A 14454-nucleotide genomic window follows, 5' to 3' on the forward strand; every position below is an offset into this window, starting at 1 on the left:
TCTAATTCCTAAATATGTGGCAAACCTCCTTCTCTTATCTTGCCTTATTTATTGTTTTTCTGGTACCTGTGAGAATGAATTATATGCAAGGTCTAAAAGAAAACCTGATAATATGCCTCCAAATGGATTCATTCTTCAAATGGTTGCCTATTTGGGGGCAAGGCTTTGCATAGAAATTTATGCTGATGTGTATAATCTCCTATACTGCCCTGAATCCCACTACCCACAGGTCCCTGGTACCATCTTTTTCCTAAAGTTTTTCTGTTCTGTTTTTATCCCTAATTATCCTGCCTCACATTATGTTTGTCTTTTAAAGTGCTTTAATATTCTGGAAGAAGATGGGGTAACACTATATATACATGAGCATTTAGCTCCGTTCTTGTGCTCTAGATGGATGACTTACAGAGGGAGGCACTGTCTAGCAGGTAAGCACTCAGTACTGGAGTCACATAGACACTTAGTAGAATCTGAGGCGAGTTACTCAGCTTCCCTGAGCCTCCACTTCTTCATTTATACAATAAATATTTTTAAAACCTGCTTCCATAGGGTTTTAATGAGAACATACAAACAGCTTATAGCATAAGGCTTAATGTGTCAGCATCCAGTAAATGGAAACTGGAGTTGAGTATTTTTATTTAGCAGCATCATATTCATCACAGATGACCTTGGTCATGGCTTCCAGTCACTGAGGTGCCATTAGTAAATGTAAGAAGAGCAAGGGGAAATGTGAAGGGTTAATGTATTTGGACAGCAAAAGACAGAGAGGGACACCTATGAGAAACTACCCCAGAAGTAATATAGCCAGGATATATTAGGATATATTAGGGTTCAGTCAGAGAAGTGGAAACACTTGGATGTGTGTGTGTGTGTGTGTGTGTGTGTGTGTGTGTGTGTGTGTACATATAGATATGTGTGTGTGTGTAAACACACATATCTATGCATGTATAAACACATGTATCTATGTATGTGCATATCTGTGTATATATGCATAGATGTGTGTTTATATACATAGAGGTGCATATACATAGATAGGTATATATATAGCACATAGATATGCACATACATAAACATATGTGACTTCACCTTGTGCAGTTGTGGGGACTGGACTCGGCTTAAGACTGCTGTCTTTATGTCTGACGCTGGAGCTTGAAGAGCAGAGAGAGGCGGTCATGAAGGGAAGATGAAGGTAAGGTGGGAAGGGCAAGGACCAGGTGGAACCACTGGCACAGGCCAGTGCCCCGCACAAACAGCTGGAGACCCATTTGGTACTTGTTCCTCTGCCCTTGGCAGTGTGGTGTAGACAATTGCCCTTGGTCATGGGGCAAAATATACACCTGACTCAGGAGTCAGAACAGCTGAAAGACCCAGGGAAGAATAGAGTGTTGCAGACCTGGAAGTGATGGCTGCTGCATCACTACCAACCTCCATTGTCTAGGCGTGGATGCCATTATCAGTTCAGGTATACTTCCTTTTAAGAAGGAAGACACTGGAGTTCAGAGGGGTTTAAGTCATTTGCCCCAATTCATACAGCTGGAAAGGATACGACTGGGATTCAGAGCAGGACTGGTTGACTATAGTGTCTGGAGTCTAAACCACTGCAAAGTTCTCTGCCTCCCAAAAGTGCAGGCAAGGAAGGGACACTTATGGCTCAGGAATTCAGATGTGGTTTCTGGAGCCAGACTGCCTGGGTTTGTCATCTGGCTCTCTATCAAACACAAGCAGTGAACGTAGGGGGCGTTACTTGACCTTGGTTTTCTTCCATTTCCTAATCTGTCAAATGGGAATGATGATAACAGTCTATCAAAGGCTGCTGTGTCCAGTCAGGGAGTTAATATATGTGAATTATTTGCAGCAGTGCCCAGTGTCTTAAGCACCCCATGAACTTGGCTGCAATTACCCCAGTCTGTGCAAGTCAGCGGATTCATGAGCATCTGGCTGGGGCAGATAGCTCGTCACACTCTCCTGGGTGTCGCTCCCTTCCGCCTCCGTCACAGATGAGTTTGCCCTCAGGCGTGCTCGGTGGTGTAGCTGAGTCAGGTTCAAGGTCTGCATTGCTGCGGCTTTTCAGCCTTGCCACCTTGGACTCTGAGCTTGTTTGAGGTAGACAGAGGCCATGTTACAGTAACTACATTAGCCCCCCACCTTTGTGGCTGACAGCTGATCGTGCTTCCTAGAAGCAGGTGCCTTTTGGTTGGGTCAAGCTTGAAACCACACACCTTGATTGCTAATTGGGGCTCTGAGCCTGGCAGAGCCTCCAAGATGCTCTATTTCAGGAAGGTCGAGGAAACGCTATAGTGTGCCCCGCGACTGAAAGAGATGATCGCTATCACTGAGTTCTCACCAAATAGAAAGCAGATCATTACTATTATTACAGTTCCAAGTGTCTGGCAATCTTCTGAATGAGTGAAAGGTGTAGCGCTCTCATCCTCTGGCAGGGACGGACACGGATGACTGGGTCACCAGGGCAAGAGTGGAGTGGAGTCAGCCTTGGCCTGCTTGTGTTTGATTTCTGGCCCTGCTGACTCAGGGCAAGTTACTAAAGCTCTCTGAATCTCCATTTCCTCATCTGTTAAATGGAAATAATAATGCGAGTTGTTGAGAGAGCAACAAGGCACAAGAAAGGACTCCGAGTAGAGCCTATGCTTCATGGACAGCAACCACACCTGACACTTGGTGGGACAGTCATTGGTGTCCTCCTTTCCCCACAACCTTCTGTTGCTTTTCTTTGTGCTCTTTTTATTATTTATTTAGCTTTTCTTTTCTTTTCTTTTCTTTTTGAGTTGGAGTCTCACTCCACCCCAGGCTGGAGTGCAGTGGCATGCTCACAGTCACCCCAGTGTTGACCTGCTGGGCTCCAGCAATCCATTTGCCTCAGTCTTCCAAGTAGCCAGAGCTATCACACCCAGCTAATTTTTTAAATTTTATTGTAGAGAAGAGGTCTTACCAAGTTGCCCAGACTGTTCTTGAATGCATGGGCTCAGGCAGTCCCCTCACCTCAGTCTCCTAAAGTGCTGGTAAAGTGTTGGGATTACAGGCTTGAGCCACCGCACCCGGCCTCTTTAGTTTTTCTTTACCCCTCTCCCCTTTTTGCTCTTTCTGTCCTTGCCTGCCACTTTTTCTTTCTTGAAACTCGCATTTGCCAAGTTTAGGTCATCCAGTTACTCCCTCAAGAACCATGTGTTGTTATTGTTGCTTTTGTTTGTTTCTTTGTTTGTTTGCCACCGGAAGACCTTTAGAGCAAAGCAAAAGTAGACTATTTTTGTAAAGGGCATAGTGCATTTTTTAGGATTTGTGAGCCATAGAGATTCCATTGCCACCACTCAGCTCTGCCACTGTAGCACAAAAGCAGGCATAGGCAATACTTAAATGAATGAGAATGGCTGTTTTCAATAAAACTTTATTTACAATGCAGGCTGTGGGCCAGATTTGGCCCATGGGCCATAGTTTGCCAACCTGTGGTTTAGAGATCTGAAGATTGCAGTTTCCTCTCATTGAACATCCAAGATCATCTCTTCTTATGGATACCCTGATCTCCAGTTCACACCAAGACACTAAGGAAGCCTTTTCACAACACAGTCATCAGACAGTGAGTCAAAAAGTGATTGGAAAAGTTACTTTGCTGTTCACAACTGTTACTTTGTTTGCTCATTCAAGTTTAGCAGAGTCTAAACAAATTCCATTTAGTCACATTGATCATAAGTGGCTTCATCAATTCAAAATTGATGGTTTTTGAACAGTCAGCACTGGATAAAACTTTCCAGTTGTGGCAGAAATGTATAAGTACAGTGCTGGGACTGAGAACGTTGCATAACTATGGACTGATTGTCTCAGGCCACTTCCAAAAGAGCTTACAGACCCTGCACTGAGGTTAAAAGAATAAAAGAAAGCCTTTTAACTTCAGAGACCCGAGTTCAAGATCTAACCTTACCATGTGCTAGCTGTGTACTTAGCCTGTTTTCCTGTCCATAAAATATGGATAATAATAAGAAACATTGATACTATATGCTTACTGTGAGGATGAAATAAGATAATGCTTTTAATGCCTAGCTCAGGGCAAAGAGCCCATACATATTTATTGTGGTTAGCATAAGAAAATGTTTTTGATGGTTTTGGAGTTTCTGAAGCTCCTTTCTATTGTGACTTAGGAACAGAATTGTGCAGCATTATGTTTCTGTTTTCTTGTCACCTTCTCAAGAGTGTTGAGAACCAGGTCTTGATTCTTAGGCTTGCAGAGCTTGAAGTTCTCTCTTTTAAAGGGGCGAATCTTTGTGGATTTCACATAATTCTTCTGCATTCTGTGTTTCATGGTTATTTGACCTGGCCATAGACTTTTCTTCTCTCTTTTTCTAACATACCTCACTCCCTGGTTGTCAAGAAGTTATTTTCCAGTGTCAAACTACATTTCATCTGCCAGCATTTATGCTTACTAACCCTTTTTATTTCCCTCAGTAGGGATGGAGAGAAAATAGGTCATCTTCTTCCTTTCAAAAAAGAGTAAAGTTTAGAAGGCCCCCAGACATTTCTGTTATCTAACTTCTCTTTTCCATCTCTCTAGTTGAGAGCACTCCTATCTTCCCTTTATATTCCAGACATTCTTTTTTTCTTCCTAAAATATAGAGCTAGAACTGAACAAATGTATTGATTTGTTCAGTACCTGGCCTATTGTGTGCCTTCTGGAAGGATATTGTATGGATTTTATCCAGTGTATTTCTATATGGAAAACTGACATCTTTTCCTGCTCAAGTTGTGCCCATCGATAGTCTGTCAAGCAGTGTCATCTTGCCAAAAGCAAGGCAGCTCCCCAAGAAGGATGACAATAAAAGTATAAGACCAAGTCCACATATCACCCTGAAAGTTATTTCTAACTCTTACCAATATGTCAAGCCAGTAGCTCAGTCTTCCAAAAGTTAATCATCATACCTCACCTATAAGCACTTATCTTTTTAATATTCATAAGGCATACATCCTAGTATTATACTAGCTTGACTGACTCACATTCCATTCCCGTTCCTTAAAGACACTAAATTATTTTTAGTTCCCCACTTTCTAAAAGCGATTGCATAGAACATGCAATATTTATGTTAAGTAGTAATCCAGAAATGTGTTAATAACTTATTTGCAGATAAACAAATACATATATATATAAAATGCCTTTTAATGTACTCAGTACTGTGTGAGTTACAGAGGGTGAAGGACATGCTACCTACATAGAAGGTCAGCTTTGTCGTGTCTGGATCCACTTTATTTAACCACGATCTACACCCCATGGGTGACCTATATCAAACAGCTCCAAGGGCACAATAGCAGAGAGAACTTTATTCCTTTTGAATCAGTATTTGAGAAGCATTTTTATGAAGCTGCATTAAAGTTGTGTCATCCATTGAACACCAATAGAGTTCCAAGTTATTGTCCAATTTAAATTTAATAATGCGACTGAGGCAATTCCCATCTTCTCTTCTGTAGGAGGCAGGAGTAGAAGTCTGAATAGAGGGCAGAAGATTGATGGGTGCAGCAGGCAGCAACTTTGCTTAATAATGACAGTGTACTTGAAGTAGCACCATTTAGCATTTCCAGGGATGTGGCTGCTTTGCTCACCATTTATATAACTTGTCATGTTCCAAGAAATTGACAGAAGAGGTAATTTAAAATAGACAGTTGGAACACACATCAAAAAAAAAAATCTTCCATGGTGATCACATTGAGAATTTTGGCTTAAAGAATTTTTAATAGCATCCTAAATCCTTTGCTGTAAAACAGAAAACAAACCAAGAAACATCAGGGAATATGGAGCGAGCTGCTTCCCTTTTGTTTTCTGGTGGGTGAAGAATGTTCTCATCGACTGAATGTTTTTCAGGTAGTTTCCCATAGACTTTTGAGTGGCAGTGTTATCTAGTGATGAAGAGCCAAAGGCCCAGGTTTGCATCACACTTCATATTTGGATTCCAGCTACATGGACTCACCAGCTGTGTAACATGGGCTGAGGGATTAATCTTTTGTGCCTCATCATCCTCACCTATCCCATGGGAATAATAATGATACCTACCTCATAGGATTGCTGGGAAGACTTTATTATTAACTATTATTGTTTCACGTTGGAAATATAAGGTCATAGAACACAACGTAGAGAGATGATATATATTTCCAAAGATGCCACTAATAATCCTGACATGAAACTGTTAACTTTTTTTGTGCTCATGGCAACCTGGTAATAATCTCTCTGTGCTGTGGACTAAGTGACTGAGTAGGAGCGACTATAACAAAATACCCAAACAAGGCGTTTCTCTGGGGTCAAGAAGACCCACATTGCTGTCTGACATTCTCTTTCTCTCCACGAAGTTCTCTCTGGATGCACATGGTGGCGTTGCCATTTCCTGCAGGCTGTGCTTCGGTGATTTTCTCATCTAGAAGAGCACACGGCTCTTTGATAGAAAGCTATTTGCAAAGGGACAGAATGTTTTTCTGCAGCTGTGATGTGAGTGGTATCAAAGTTACTGGTTAAGTTGGAAAATAGCTTAATGCTATCTTCGGGGCTTTGGCTTCCCTGCCGGCTTCAGTCTTGGAGGTGTGCATAATTGGGACTCAGCAAGACAACCTTGACGCCCCTCTGCAGTGAGACGTGCCTCTTTCATGCAGCCTCAAAGTCAGTTTGACAAAGAGCAGCTTTTTCCTTGGGGCAGAGTGACCAGGAGAACACCCTTTCCGTGAATCTGCTAATGAAGAGTCAAGGGCCCAGGAGCGCCAGCCTCACTCCCTGGACAGACAGGCTTTCATCATTCTGTGTCCGTCCAGAGCAGGCCAACATCCTTGCTATCCAATCAGTAATTACAGAGAATGCATTTCTCTTAATTGCCGCTCCCCTGAGCTGATTTGCATATTGTTAAATATGAACACTATTTGATAATGAATCTTGCAGCTCTTTGGTTTTGCCTACAAATGGAATAAGAACATCATCCTACATTTGCATCTGTTCTGCAGAAATATTTGGTTTAAAATATCTTCTTGGTTCTTTTGGGTCACAGACCTTTTGAACCCTGCCTCATGGACATCTATGGGCTCTTTATTAGGGGAATTGTTTTCCAAAGGACAGGGTCTCTATCCGGTCAGGGTCTTTGGCTGCAACCATAATGAACGTGTGCTTACTTTGGTAAAAACTCTCTCTGGGATTACCACAGGAAGCTTATAGACAGAAGGTATAGTCACTGCTCCTGCTCTGGAAGGATGGAGTCCTGGGCGGACCTGGGCAGCCACTGCGGGAATTGGTCTGCGTTCAGGGAGGCATCTTCCAATTTTAATTCTCTTTGTCACTCTGCCAAATATCCTAATTCTTGGGAAAGAGAGCATAGTTGCCCATCTGTTGGTCAGGGAAGAGTAGGACACCATGTCTAAGAGTCTTGCCAGATTCTCTACAGTGGGAGAAAGGAGTTTCTTAAAGAAAAATTGGGGTGCTAATGCCAGAAGATGAGAGAATGATTGCCAAGGGGCCAGGCTACAGTTCTTACTACTCTGCATGTCTCAGGGTGGAAGTGTGTGTGTGGCCCACTTAAAAGATGAAATATGCCACAAAGATATGAAACACCTCTCCAGATATCTCACAGTGTCATTGAACCTCCAATAATGCTGCATTATTCCATTGACTGAATCTCCCTTTCAGTCAGGGCCTGGGTTTGTGTTCTTGTTTTCTTCCAAAATAGTCTCCCAGCCTTCAAATCTGTGCTCACTCACCAGATAACCTGAAGCTCACCAGATCTGCTGGGGAGGTTTTATGAGTCTGACTTTGTCCTCCACATCTAGACCTGGGCTGCATAAGAGGGAGCCCTTTTGGGCAACTTATGACAACCTGGGAGAAGTTTCATGATAGTGCAGTAAAGGCATGGGAAGAGTTTGAGAAAGACAGGTCTGTTCCCCTGTGCTATATGTCAATGTCCCTAGACAGGAGTCAAGAGACTGTGCTTAACGCTCATTTCTGTCCAGGGCCTCTCACTGGGACAATGCCTGGAGGGCATTGGGGCTTAGATTTCACATTCAAGAAAGGTTAAATCGATACTTTTTTTTTTTTTTTTTTGAGTCGGAGTCTCACTCTGTCACCCAGACTAGAGTGCAGCAGCCGCTCCCGGCCACCGCAGCCTCGACCTGCTGGGCTCCGGCGATCCTTCTGCCTCAGCCTTCCGAGTAGCCGGAATTACAGGCATGCGCTACCACTCCTGGCTGATTTTTTGATGTATTGTAGAGATGAGGTCTCACTGCCGAAATTATCACAGGAGAAGATTTTTCAAAAAGCTCCAGAGATATGCTGTAAAGATAGAAAGAAAAAGAGGTTTCAGGCAGAGTTCTTAGCTGCAATCAAGAGAAATGCCTTCTAGGTAGTTAAACATAAAGAGCCTGTATCAAAGGATTCTGGGTAGTCATACAATGCCTAGGAAGGCAGGAGGACCAGGCTGAGACACTGCACAACCAGGACTGATACCACAGGACAGCAGAGAGCCCTGATGCTGTTTCTGAGCACAGATAACGGTGATCACCTTACTGCAGCAGGCTCAGACCCTACTGCCAGAACCTCTGTCACAACTGACCTTAAACCCAGGCTCTAAATGAATGCAGATTCCTGGGACACCTGCTTCCTGCATCACCAACATGCCATGCAAAGTCTGGTTCTAGGGCACCATTTCATAGGAACCCAGGTTATATGCTTGGGCCCCAGCTGCAAAGGAGGCTGGGAAGACACATTCCTGGCTTCTGCCCTGGGTAGAATTCCTCAAAGGAAGTTTGTTCAAAGGAACTATAGATGTCCTTACAAAGGTGTGTGACTCTTATCTTTCATCTGTTCCGTTAATGGACCACGTCTCCCATACTGCACTACAAAGGTATAGATCTTAAACAACGTTTTATAGTAATTTTATAAATGATGTGGTAATATTGCAATGTATATTGGTGCTTAAAAAACTGTCTGTTAATTAAATATTGAAAACATACCACAATTTTTTTAACCTCCTTATGGTAGGGTTACAAATTGAAGAGTATTCTCAAAAGATGAAAGTGGGTCCTACCCCTCAGAAGGCCATTCAATATTAAACTATGTGAACCTTGGGCAAGCTTTTAAACAGCTCTAGTTCAACATTCTTTTCTGAAAAATGGGAGAATACTACTTAGCTGTGTACTTATTATGGTTGATAATATTGGTATCCTACCTCTCGGTTCATTCACTATTAAATCACATGAACCTTGGGCAAGTTCTTAAACAGCTTTAGTTCAGCATTGTCATCTGGGAAATGGTGTAATACTACTTAGCTGCATACTTATCATGGTTGATAATATTGGTCTTGCCAAGTAGTTCTAGGATTTGATGAATACTTGTTTCATATAAGCTGATAAACTGCAACTCAATATGATAATTATAACCATTTTACGGATCTACTTATTACTCACTAACTTGTACAGCCTGCCAGAAATGTCAGGTACCCAGCAGAACTTCTGTCCTGAGTGTTTGCCTCCCATTTAATTTAATGTTCTATTTCCAAAACACAGACATGTCTCAGAAGACAGGGAAAGTAGGAAGTAAAACTGATCTGACTAAGGAGGAGGAAAATCATGCAATCCACTTATTTGATCGCTGCATAAGTATTGATAAAGCATGTACTATATATTGCAAATAAAACAACGTGGTCTGTGTCTTAAAGTGTGCACCAAGCAGGAAGGGGCGGCTTCCTTGTCAAGAGATCATCACTATACCCTTGCAGTTGGATAATGCTAAACAACAGAGGAAAATGCTCACCCTGTGGGGTCAAGGTCAGCTTCTTGGGGCCAGGATTCTTGAGTGGAAGTTCTGGGGAAGGGCGAGGGACAGAAGTGAGGAGGGCATTCAGGGTAAAGAGAACTTTAGGATTCGGAAATGTGAAAACACCTAAGATTGGAGAATTACAGCTTCAGCTGGAAGGTAAAAGTTGGGTGACAAAGGACACCCTGTCCGACACCTTCTACTGGGGACGTGGAAGCACATTCTTTTTGCCGCTGGTGGTCATGCCTCAGATTTGCATTTCGTGTTAATTTGACTTCATTTGCATAATGCCTTCTTATAAAGAATCTCTTAGATGTTGTCTAATTGTCCTCTTTCTCTTGCTAACTCCAAGGCTGAGAAAGTCGAGGTAATGTCCTTTATTTGGCATGAGACAGATAAATCTGATCTGATATTTTGCTGTGTCAACCTCATTTTAAGATCACAATGTAAGTCATAGAAACAGTATCACAAGAACTCTGAAGATACTTTGAATTCACTATATTTATTTTTCTTAGCCCACAAACTTTAATTTGAATATTTCTTTTGCATTTGTCCACATGCATTGGTGTTTTCCTTATAGACATTGTGTACATATTATATAGCCTGTTTTTTCCATTTAATAGTATATAATTATAAGGAATTTTTGCTTCCCTAGAGTATTCTTAATTCCAGTCTTTCATAAATGCCTAACATTCTATTGAATAGTCATTGGAAAATTATTATGCTTCAGTTTTTTAATAGTTTAGGCAATATTGCAACAGCAGTTTCTATGTATAGAGCGTATTTCTTCTGTTAGATTATTTTCCTAAGGGCTTCAGTAACTCTTTATTTAGAATTTTCCCTCCAATTCCTCTACTTCAAAGAACCATTTCAGCATAAATTTTTAATTCATTTTACTCTGTCCATATAGCATCCTTACTAATGCATCAGTTCAAACATCTTTATGTAGCATTCTGTAATACAAGTTCAATTATTCTTGTCATCAATATGACTGTGATATGTAGGGATGCAGCAGCCCAGGTTATGAAAACATTTGACAGAGAGATTGTGATGGCCAGAAAAAGTCACTTTAATCTGAAGTTCTGAAGCCCATTTATATTGTTTCCTAGATTTATTTTCTCTGAGTTTGTATCTTTCATCACCAACTTATAATTCATCATAATTCATTCCATACTTAGTATCCCTTTAAATATTTTCTTCAGGCTCCTGTTTAGTGACATGGGTGCCATTTATCAATACCCTGCCCTCCTCCTTAGTGTTTGATATTATTGTTGTTGCGTTTGTATCTATCTCAGGCTCCTCTAAACGTTTCTTTTTATCAGTAAGTTGATTCCTAAGGTCATGGAAGGCTCTTTTGTTTTTTTAAGCATACACTGGAAATATGATCCAGCAATTTCACTCCTGGGTATTTATGCTAGAGAAGTACACATGCAAAACATGTACCTGAATATTTATTACACCTCTATTCACAATCATCAAACACTGGAAACAACTCAAAGGTCCTGCAGTGGATAAATGGATAACACACTGAGGCATAGTTATTCAGTGGAATACTACTCAGCAATCAAAAAGAATGAGCTATTGATACACACAACAACTTGGATGAATCGCAAAGGAATTATGTAGAACAAAAGAAATCAGTCTCAAAAGTTTACCTGCTCTATGACTATACTTATATGATGATCTCTAAAAGAGAAAATGATTATGATGGAGACCAGAATAACAGCTGACAAGAGGTGGGGTGGGAGTGGGTGTTACCACAAAGGGATAGTATGCGTTTGGGAGTGTTAGAACTGTTCCTTGTCCTAATTGTGGTGACGGTAACATGAATCGATGTGTCAAAATTCACAGAACTGTACACCAAGTCATTTTGATGGTAAATTTTAAAAATATAAAAAGATCCCATCAGACTAGTCATATGTCCATTGACATATAACTTAACTTTTCTAAATCTCAATGTATTTTGCTGTAAAATATGGAAAATACCTTGTACCCTGAAGAGGTGTTCTAAAGATGAAGTAAGACATATAAACTATCTACCTGACATACTGGATGCTCCTCTTTTTACCTTTTCATAGGGGATAATTCTCATGGGGAGCAGATTCTTTTTTAATATGTCATCAACGAGCTTTTTTTTTTTTTAACAGCAATTTGGCTCTTGGGGAACAGCCTGGAGCCATTGAGGGTTTCGAGCAAGAAAATGACATGATCTGATTTTCATTTCTAAACGATCATTTGAATGGCTTTGTGGAGAGTGGTAAGGAATACAGGAGAATAAGAGCTGAAATAAAGAAGGCAATAAAGAGGTGTTGGGATTGTCCAAGTGGGAGATGACAGTATGGACTAATGGGAGCCAAGGAGAGGAATGGAAGTGGGCAGACCTCCTGGGATTTATTTTGAGAGGAGGGAGAACCAACAAGCTTGATAATTATTTTGAGGGGCCAGGAGAAGTAGACAATACATCATTTATGAAGATTAGAAACTCAAGGGAGGAACAAGCTCAAGTGGGTGGAATGTGGTCAGCAGTGAAATCAAGAATTCTGTTGGGGCGTGTTAGGATTGGAAACCAAATGAGCAGTTGGATATGGAATTTGGAAGAGTGAACCAGGCCGGTGTTATCCTGTCCCTTGCTAGAACTGCAGCACACGACAGCCAGAGGTCCTAGCTCAGCCATCCAGGACTGGAAGAGCCTTTGGCTGCCCTTTTGTAGATTCCACCTTGAGGATTTTAGTAGAGTACTTCTCTTTAACCCATTCCCAAGAGGACTGTAGAAACTTCTACCAGAATTCAGTTATGCTCCTATTATTCACTGCTGCCAGATTTTTCTTTTCTTTTCCATTTAAATTTTAAGAAGAGGAGGCACCAAGCATTTCCAAATACCCAGCCTGGAAGTCATCAATCATATTATGTAAGATTGAAAAGTATTAACAAACTATTGAGAGTGAGGATGAATATGCAAGTGCTTGACGTAGAGTATGCTGAGAGATTATATTTCTCTCATCCTCAAATTTTCAGTTTTGCCACAGATAAGGGAAAGAAATTCCAGATATAGTTTTCCTTGATAACTACCAATTTCCCTTTGATAACCATCAAATAGTGATGACTTCTGGGAAGGCAGGATGGAAATGGGATTTGGGAAGGGGTATTGAGGCAGCCTCTGCCTCATCTGCAAACAGTCAAAATTCTGTAGAGCTAGATGTGGAATGAGTGTGTTCATCAAACGCTTCTGTGTTTAAAATATTTTATAATTTAAAAGTGAAAAATGTATCCATTAACACAAAAATAAAAGTTAATCTAAAAATCTACACATGAAAGACAATGTCCTAAGTCTACCTATTCCATCCTCGTCAATCACCTTAAAGAGTGATCTCGGGTTTTTTCTCTCAGAAAATGTAATTACTTTGTAATGAAATGTTAATGTTATGTTCTATTCTTGAAGCCACTTGTTACAGTGATGGAGCTGTGGCTTAATAGAGTTGCTAAATTTTCTTCTAAGTCATTCTTCTTTTAATATTTTATAGTCATCAAATAAATGAGCTGGTGGTGATCTGGAGCTTTTGTTTTGATTGTACAAACACAGGACGATCTCAGCAAAAACTCATCATCAGGCCGTTAACTTCAACATCTTCGAGGGCATGGTTTGCCATGGGGTGCCCCTTGTGACTATTTCGAGAGGCAAAGTGGTGTATGAAGCTGGAGTGTTCAATGTCAAGGCAGGAGATGGGAAGTTTATTCCACGAAAACCATTTGCTGAATATATTTACAAACGAATCAAGCAGCGAGACCAGGTGAGTGCTGCAGTGGGCCACTGCCGCAGGCTGGATGGTCACCCGCTTCTTGGTGCTCAGCTGGGTGGTGGTGGTGGTGGTGGTGGTGGTGGTGGTGGTGGTGGTGGTGGTGGTGGTGGTGGTGGTGTCGTCGTCGTCACATCACACTTTGTTTAACAGATTCCTGGGACGTCAGGATTGGGATATGAAAAGCTATAGATACCAATTTTTAAGAAAGACTCATTACTGGATAGATGCATTTCCCCTTGCAGACCAGGGTGGAGTGGTGGAGTTTTGGTGCACAGGTTTTGTTGGGGGAAACACCTGTGAGAGAAAATGGGCGGGAGCTGGAAAAGACTGGGAGAGTCCTCAGACTGCGATTTAGAGTCTGAATCGAGTGAAGAAGAAGAGAAAATCGGGCAGAAGCATCTTAGACCATCACGCAGTCTAGGAAATGTTGACCAAAGCTCCAGCTTCTAGAGTCTCAGGTCGCCCAGCTACAGGCCAAGTTCAATGATTGGCTGGGAGCCACTATGGGAGGTGGAGCTTCTGGGCAAAAGCAGCGATGGAGCTGGAGCTCAGAGCTTGGTGGTGGCCCCTTGAAACTTTGCGCTCCCTTTAGTTGAAGGTCTGCAAGGTGCTATTCTCATGACTGCCAGAGCAACAGTGTAGTTTGGGGATTAGAAAGATCTAAATATGAAATCTGCTTTGCTCCTCCATTTCCTAGCTGTATGGCCTAGAGTAGTTGTCTCTATCATCCATGGACTGTTTCCTCATCTGGAAAACGGCAACAATGTCTCCTCCCTTACCAACTCTGACACCCAAATGAGATTTTAAAATGTAAGGCACAGGGTAGGAGGCCAATAAATCTAAGTTCTGTCTCTTTGCTTTCCCCTTTTGATGACCAAATCTGTA

At 41.6% G+C, this 14454-nt stretch overlaps 1 protein-coding gene across 1 annotated transcript in view; it reads left to right on the top strand.

Moving 5' to 3' along the window:
- Window positions 1-13560, top strand: part of DPYS (dihydropyrimidinase) — a gene marked incomplete at its 3' end in the record, with an annotated part of 58667 nt that extends 45107 nt beyond the window's left edge. The window contains exon 8 of the mRNA XM_021718610.1: window positions 13353-13560. Coding sequence (XP_021574285.1) covers window positions 13353-13560 — 208 coding nt within the window. The remainder of the gene's footprint in view (window positions 1-13352) is intronic.
- Window positions 13561-14454: the final 894 nt, after the last annotated feature.

Source organism: Carlito syrichta, unplaced genomic scaffold (genome assembly GCF_000164805.1).
Source record: "Carlito syrichta isolate Samal-C Ts95f unplaced genomic scaffold, Tarsius_syrichta-2.0.1 Scaffold313052, whole genome shotgun sequence".
Classification (NCBI taxonomy): Eukaryota; Metazoa; Chordata; class Mammalia; order Primates; family Tarsiidae; genus Carlito; species Carlito syrichta.